The sequence below is a fragment of the Mesitornis unicolor genome, unplaced genomic scaffold, assembly GCF_000695765.1.
Source record: "Mesitornis unicolor isolate BGI_N332 unplaced genomic scaffold, ASM69576v1 scaffold25296, whole genome shotgun sequence".
NCBI classification, from domain to species: Eukaryota; Metazoa; Chordata; class Aves; order Mesitornithiformes; family Mesitornithidae; genus Mesitornis; species Mesitornis unicolor.
The window spans coordinates 17,961-26,160 of record NW_010193387.1 but is presented as its reverse complement, the minus strand read 5'-3'; the positions used below and the strand labels follow the sequence as shown (position 1 = coordinate 26,160).

General features: G+C 54.3%; 1 protein-coding gene across 1 annotated transcript in view; it reads right to left on the bottom strand.

Annotated features, from left to right (window-relative positions):
* Positions 1 to 27: 27 nt before the first annotated feature.
* Positions 28 to 8,200, bottom strand: part of LOC104542959 (whirlin-like) — a gene marked incomplete at both ends in the record, with an annotated part of 21,338 nt that continues 13,165 nt past the window's right edge. The window contains 5 exon segments of the mRNA XM_010187439.1: positions 28 to 433; positions 808 to 879; positions 5,778 to 5,810; positions 7,551 to 7,763; positions 8,101 to 8,200. The exon segment at positions 8,101 to 8,200 is cut by the window's right edge and continues 29 nt beyond it. Coding sequence (XP_010185741.1) covers positions 28 to 433; positions 808 to 879; positions 5,778 to 5,810; positions 7,551 to 7,763; positions 8,101 to 8,200 — 824 coding nt within the window.

Here is an 8,200-nt window from a genome sequence, read left to right as displayed (position 1 = left end):
GGCTCTGAAGCCCAGCGGCTGCGGGGCCCTCCGGGGATGGGCTCTTCAACCTTGTTGGGGACTGGACCCTGGGGAAGGGGCCGATGGGGTGCTGGCTGACCAAGGAGAGCTGGGCATCCATTTGTCTCCTGGAGCTGTGCAGGGCTGGGGAAATGGTGGCATAGATAGCGCTAGGGGCAGAATCTTCGGTGGATGTGGTAGCAGTGGAGGTCATGCTGACCGTGTCCTTCTCAGGGTGGTTAGGAGGGGGGGTGGGGTTTCGGGGGGCCATGAAGAAGAGGCCTGACTGAGAGGACTCGGAGGAAAGGCGTTTGGGCTTGTCTTTCCCTGGGTTCCTGTGCTGGGCAGCAGAGGGGTCCAGCATCTGAGGGGCTGCTGGAGGAGGTGGAGGCTTGAAGTTGGGTGGTTCATCTGGGAAGGAGGAGAGATCATCCTGCCAAACCAAGAACAGAAGCCTTTAGGACATCACGCTCAGCTGTGAGGCCCGCAGTCCTCACAGCGATCACAGCAACATGAGCTGATTTTCATAGAAACGCCTTTCTGACCTTATGGGCAATAAGAATATGACTCACAAATGAGGACGATTAGAGGACAAACCACCCAACTCTTGATCTGGTTCACACAGTTACTACTTTCACTCAGCCAGCCAGAATCTTTCTTTCTGACTGGTCTGATTGATTTGTTTCAGTGACTGCAGTGACATCCATGGGCAGAGGATGTAGCAAAGAGCTACAGTGGCTGAGGCAAAACTCGGTACCATCCATTTGCCTCCAGCTCCCAACCAAGCAGCAGGGTGCAGTGTCTTACCAGGGAGATGTCCGGCAGGGTGTTGATGCTGCTCTGATTCCCATCTCCAGCTCCCTCCAATTCTGACGTGTTCTGATAGGGCACAGAAAGAAGAGAAAACCAGGTCACAGCAGCAAGGAGCAGCCACCACAGTGCCAGCGTGGCAGAGAACATGCAGAGTAACGCAGGGCATTGCCCAAACCCGCCATGCAAGGCCAGTCTTTCATGGCTGGGATACAGATTCTCCCAAGCTAAGAAGCATGCTCAAAGCACGCTGTGAACCTGACCTACCAGGGCAATCTCCTCTGTAGCAGAGGAGTGTGCTTCTCTTAACTCAAATCTCAGCTTCTTTGTTTCATTCAGAAAGAGGGGAGGAACCAGCTCTGAGGGCTGCAGGTTGAATACCTCCCTTGCAAAGCAGAGCAGCCTGGCTCAGATGCAAATAGAAGTCATTGCTTCCCCTTTATGAGTCAAAACACCATCAGAAAGTGTCACAACACAGCCCTGAACACATCACAGCTCCAGAAATCAAGAAAAGTGATGGGAATGTGTCAGTCTGTCTGAGCAGGGGCAGCAGTCAGTCAGGACTGACCCAGGCAGGGGATGTTGGATACAGTCAAGCAGAGCAAGCAGGCGGCTTGGTCCAGTAACAGCAGGGACGGCAGAACTGGGGGCTCGCAGGGGAGGCTGGGTGTGGAGCTCTGCCCTGGCCAGGGTGAACGCAGCTGGTCCTCAGTCGAGCCCAGAGCCGTGGCTCTGCTGCTGGCTTTGCCCCAGGCAGGCACTGGGTACAGCTCGGGGGGGCACAGCTCCAGCCCCCGGTTCCCCTACAAGAACAAACCCAGACTCAGCACCCATCTCCCACAGCAACTCCTGATCCGCAGAGGAAGCTGCTGCTGCTCAGAACGGGTGCACTTCCCTTCCGTCACATTCCCGGGGATGCTTGTGTGTTCGTGCCGAAATGGGCAGGGTACAGTTTGTGTTTAACTGCATGTTATTTATTGCAGGGTAAACAACTGATTAGTTGAAATGCTAGTGCATCTGCATTTCCCCCATCTGCTGGAGGCTGCCACCATGCCGCTAAGATGTTAGCGTCTCAAAATAGACATGGGAGACAATTAAGAGCATTAGAGAAGGAGCAAAAACATTGATGGAAAGTGCTTTTATCTCTGTCATTTTAGAAAGAACCTTAGAGAATGAAAGCTAAAAGAAATGGCTTGTTCAGAGAATGACAGGGAAAGTATTAGCTTAAGAAACCACTCCTTCCTCTGACAAGGGTTGATTTCATCAATTAATCCAACATAAAGGCAGGCGGCTTTTGAATGAGAAACATCCCCTGCCCCTTCTTGGGTTACTGACTGTGTGGCAAGCCAGGGTAGGGACAGATTTGGCTGAAACACACGGCAGCAGCAATGGAAAGATCGGGCTTCAGCCAGACCTGCCACGCCACAGGACTGTGCAAACCCAAGCTCTGGCATGAAAGATGGGTGCCTGCCTTCATATTGATTAAAATGATCCTGAACTGCTCTGGGCTGTGCATGCATTAGCAGTAGGACTTCAGATTTGATTGAAGTGCCGATGAGTTTAAAAGCTCAAGCGCCGTCACGTCCCTGCGTGACGCCAAGGAGGGGGGATGCTCAGCCGGACAAAACGCAGCGCTGGGGAAATTGCACCAAACTGCAGCAGCGCACTCGTCCCACAGCTCCCTCCTTTTGCTGTCGCTTCCTCTAGCGAGAAGGCTGCTCTGCAGAAAGCTGTCCAAGTATCACCCTCCCCCTGCACCAGCCCACCTCCAGATGCTGCCCAGAGCCATCAACCCAGCCAAATGGCTGCGTGCACAAGGAAAGGAGCCAAGGAAAGGAGGTGGTGGCATTTCAGCACCAGCCTGGCCATGTTTGGGAGGATCTCAGCTGTGGCCCTAATGCTTCCCTCTCCAGCCCTGTCTCTGCCAGCCTCATCCTGCCTCCAGGAGTTCACTGACCTGTTGGCAGATGCGTGAGGACCAGACCCCTGCGCTGTGACCTGGAGCAGGCTGCCATCAGATAGTCAGCTACATTGCTACTAAAAAGAAAATTGTCTGCCTGATGGCCTCCTAAAATCTGCCAGTGCCATCTCCCTCAGTTCTGCCACTGAACCCTGTGCCCATCACCGTGACATCAAGCCCATCCCAGAGCACATCGTGTGCCGTGTCCCAGCCCCAGACTCATAGCCAGGACCAGCCTGTACCCAGACTTGGATCCTCCTGGCAAACAGGGGGTGGGCACAGCCAGCAGCATCCAGCACCCTCCCCGCCAGCCCAGCAGGACAGCCCTGGTCCTGCCACCCCAGCTCTGCTCTCCCGAACAGCCAAGGACTCTGATGCTGCTCATCTTCTTCACAGCACGTTTCTGAACTGTGCGAGCAGGAGATTCGCCTTTCCCCAAGCTTACTACTTTGGGGGCAAAAGCAATTAAATAGAAATTGCTCTGGGCTATAAAATGTAACGGCTTTTAAGTCGAGCACATTTGCTTTCAGGAATTGGCTATTTTAAGACTGTGCTTTCCTGGATTTCCCTTGAAAGACCCATCGAAGCCACGTGTCACTGCTCTGAAAAATGAGTACTTATTGAGGAGGCTGTTCCCCCACCCCATCTATTTTCTAGTCACTTATAGAAATTGGCGGCCAGGCGAGGCCCTTCCAGCCCCTCTGCGGGGTGCAGCTGGAGACTTTTGTCCTTCCTATCATGCACAGAGTCCACGGGAGGAGTGGTGGAGCTGGAGAGCATCCTTCAGACAGGCAGCTTCCAATCGCAGATTAAGTGGCAGAGAAACTGCCACCTCCTGGGGAATACAGCCCAACCTTTAATTAACCTCACAGCTCCAAATGAACCCCTTATTTTCCAGTTACTGCTAACGAGAGCATTGCAGAGCTACTCAGCCTGACTCCAGCAGGGTTCAGAGTCTGAACAACTGCACCAGGCTGAGGATAAGCCCAGATTTCCTCCTCTCCCAGCCCAGGATGTGTCCACAGGGCTGGAGGAGCCCCTGGCCCTGCCCCAGCACAGATCTCTCTGACTCTGGGGGCTCTGGGGGTGACACCATGACACAGGCTTTACTCCATCTCTATCCTCATTGCCTGAGAGCATCGTGCCAAGGACATGGGAACCCTCCCTCGTGGGATGCCTGTGCCTGTCCCAGAGAGGGTCAGAGGACAGCTGGGAGCTGGAGCAGCTCTGTAACGGGGTACACAGGGGAGGAAGATGTGCTCCACTTCTCTGCTCTCATTCTGCTCTCCCTCTGGGGTCACAGAGATCATCTCTCAGCTGCCAAAGGGGCTGTGGGCTCCTGTGCTTGCGATTCGCTTTCATCAGATGGCTCAGTGCCATCCTCTCCTCACTTCTACTTTTTGTGGGATAGAGACCAAAGACAGGTAGGGCCTAGCAACTCAACTGGGTCACCACGCTGGGCCAAATCCTGCAGCATCAGGGAGCTGGGAGCAAGTGAGCACCTGTGGAATCAGGCCCTGGGAGGAGAAGGCACCTTTGGATCAGAGCATCTTTGTGAGGGGCAGCAGAGAAGAAAAAGGAAATCAACAGGGATTTCAATTCCTTAACCCTAACAATGAGGGCTGGGGCAGGAGAAATGCTAGGCTGCCTTGCTAAGCAATTAGAATTTCATACTGCTCCAATCAGACAAGCTGTATCTGATTTTCGCAGTCTACAATTAACCTCTGCTTTGCAGGAGTTATCTTGAGATCCAAGATTTACAAGAGGTGATGGTGACCCTTAGCTAGGCAGGCACACATCATCCATGGGTGGCACCATCAAACATGGCTTTGTCTCGTCTCCGAGTATCCTCCAAGCATCCTGTAATGGAATTGCTTTTCACATGGCAGGTCCTGGTCAGCCTCATCCTGGCTATTTTAGCCATAAGTTCACCCACTGGCTCACAGAGAGGTGACAGGACAAGTGGCCTGGTCTATACACTGCCTTTGGTCATGAAGCCAGAGAAATCTGTGCCCCGCAGTTGAGGGTGCCTGCGACAACCTCAATCTGCAAACACCACAGCTATCCTCTTCTAGGTAAGTGCCATTCCCAGAGGGATGTGGCTATTTGGCCAGGTTCACAGCTGCCAGAGGTCCTCTCTCCCCAGCAGCACTAGCAGCTCTCAGCTCCACCACCCACAGGATCACAGAATCGTTATGGTTGGAAAAGACCTTTAGGATCACCAAGTCCAACCATTAACTAACTCACCATGCCCACTTCTAAACCATGTCCCTAAGCACCATATCTAGATGGCTTTTAAATGCATGGGCACAAGCCTGCAGCTCTTCTCAGCCTCCTCCCAGCCAAGAACATTGTTATAACTGAGGATGTCTGAGGTCCCCATGCTCATGTCCAGCCTCTCTAAAGTCATGTGTGGATTTCTCCAAGGCTGAACACACACAAAGTGAGTACACTGATCCCTCCTGCACTGGAGCACAGACTTTTCCAGATCCAAAAGGAAAGGAAAATGGAAAATTCTTCCCCATCCCTGAGGATGTGTGATGGGACGTGATGAGCCCACTGGTATTTAGCCAGGGTGCCCATACAGCAAGACAGCACAGCAGCAGAGCAGGGAACAAGGCAGCAAGAGTAGTCTGAGGTCCAGCAGGCATCAACGCTGCAGGTCCTCCTAAAACCCCAGCCTCGAGCTGTCGGTGGCACCCAGGGCTTTAGTGCAAGCGGGACAGCGGCACCAGCTGGGTCTGTTCAAGGCTGAGTCGTGGCTGCACGGCAGCACCGAGGCCTGCAGCCGAGCTGGGGAAAGGGACTCTGGAACAGCTCAGCAAAACCACAGGAAGAAAATGCAGAGATGGGCGAGACGAGGTAGCTGTTCACATGGCCAAGCCGCATGCTGGCCCCCGATGGCCCGTACCCCGCCTCCCATCCCACACACATCCACACGCACGCTCAGCCCGTCTACTATGGCAACCACAGCACTCGAGCTCCCCGTCTCGCTGCCGGCCCCTACCTCCATCAGGTCTATTAACCACAAGAGCCGCTCCTGGGAACGTGCGAGGGGAAAAGCAGATTAAAACAAGCATAAAAGCAAAAACATAACATCAGGGAGGATGCAGAACAAATGAGTGAGACGAGCAAATCCCGGCAGAACGCATCCCACCTCCCCCAAACCCACCCTGCAGAATCCACATCCAGCTGCACCCAGTGCTGAACGTGAAGGCTGCGATGAGCCCCTCCTGTGTGGTGCTGGGGAGAGCAAGAGCAGTGGGGGTTTAGGGCAGAGCAAACGGTTTGGGAGCTCTGCCCCTCTTCTCTCTCCTGCTAGCTGAGACAAGCACCCATTCACCACGAGCTATTTGCTTGGGCAGTTGTCTTAGCAAGCAGTGGTGGCAACCACCTCCCGTGTTAGTGTTCCCACCACCAGGCAGAGCTCGGAGGGGTGTTGCATGTTCTCACATCCATGGAAACAAGTGCTCCACTGCCAGGAAGGGCCCGCAGTGTGACCGAGGGACACGTGTTCTTGAAGGAAGCTCTTAAAAACAGGGCTCACCAGATGGTGCCCACTCTCTTCTCTATGCCAGCACAGCACCCCAGTTTCCCTCCCCAGCCTCTGGGTCTGTGTGTTGGGTGAAGCTGGGCCATCACTCACACACCACCAAGCACCCACATCTGGCACGTGGTGTCACAGAACAGGGAGAGCACGGTGCACCCAAATACAGCCTCAGGCGTGGGGACAGCGTGGGAATGGGGTGTCATGCTCAGCGTGTGAGCCCTGGCAGACCCTTGATACTGCAGACAGATTTTCCCAGTAGGCATGCAGAGAGCAGTGCGAAACTCGCTCTGTTTGTCCTGCTCCAGAAAGGACCTCACTATAATCCATCCTGAATGGAGCAGATGGCTTTCCTATGGGTATTTGTGAAGTTAACGGGGCCCATGCTCTGAACCTCTCCAAGGTCTCCTGGGAGGCTGGACCAAGCTGTGTAAGCAGGCACAGCCCCAGGAAAGCCCCCCCTGCCCCAGTCTCTCCCCCCTGCCTTGTCTGGTCCCTCCGCAGCACAATCCCTCTCGCCCCAGCCGTGGGCTGGTTTGCTTGCTGCCAAACCAGCAGAAAGCCCATTGTCATCCCTTCTATTCATGAGGGTTTTAATTTCCAAGGTTGCTAATGTATTTATGATGAAAGGCATTTTATGGCGAGGAAATTAATTTCGGGGCTGTGTGCCTGCACACTCTGAGGTGATTACGGTAACTTAATTAGACGGTGCGTGCGATGAAGGCCTGGCAGAGAGACGTGGGAGCGCTGGTGCTTAATGCTGGAGAGCGAGCAGGGGCTGGGACAGGATGCAGCTGGTCTGGCTGCTGTGGTCCCCACTGGGACGGGGAGCAGGCAGCCAGCGTCTTTAAGGAGGTGATTTAAAAGTGACAGGCAGAGCTGGTGAATAGCGGCAGGCATAGCACGGCAGCAACAAATCGCTGGGACTTCTGTGTGGATGCAGCTTGTATGGCACAGTGGAGGTCCTGGAAGGGAGGCAGATGTCCTCCCTCACTGGAGACAAGGTGACACAGCACCAGGCTCAGCCACTATGCAGAGGACAGCGGCATCTCAGCCTCAGGGGTACGGAGATACCAAGCACATGGCACAGCATCACCTTACTGCACCTACAAACCATGCTATAGCTCCCAGCACACAAGGAAACAGAAGAAGAGCTTTGGGGGGATGCATCCATGTGGGAAGCAGACTGAACAGGGCTTCCTGTGGGGTGAGATGCCGTTACACAGGGCTTACCCGAGCTGAGCTGACGGTCGTGGCAGTGAAGTGGCTGCTGGAGGAAGAGACGGTGTCGCTGTAGGACATCATGGAGTAGGAGTCGGTGGCAACACTGGGCCCCGAAGGCTGTCGAGCCTTCATGGACTCGATCTCTCTCTTCAGCACCAGGTTGTCGAAGCGGTCGAGGTCTTGTGGGGAGATCACGCCCCGCACCTCTGAAAGCAGTGAGAACTGGGCCAGGCAGACAGACAACCAAAGAGAGGTTGGAGCACGACCATATTCCTGGGTAGGTGAAGACCCATCCTCCCACACTGTCCAACAGGAGTAACAAGATGCACTGGCAGGTAATGCACGAGGAGGTTTGGTCCTAAACTTCTTTACCAGAAGCTCCTCTGCATTGAACACCAGCCCATATACCCCGTAACGTCCTACATCTAGGTTTTGTTTTGATACCCTCACCCTTGTCCCCGAGCAGATAACCTTGGAGGTACTGAGCCATGCTGTGATAACGGCTCTGCTCAGCCCATCAGGTACAAGAAGCTGTCCCTGACCCTGGTGTGGGGCTCACCTTAGCATGTGTGTTGAGTAGCTCGAAGAGCGCCATGACCAGAGCATCCACGGAGATGTTGCCTTCCTTATACTCATCTAGGTAGTAGCCCATGGTGGCC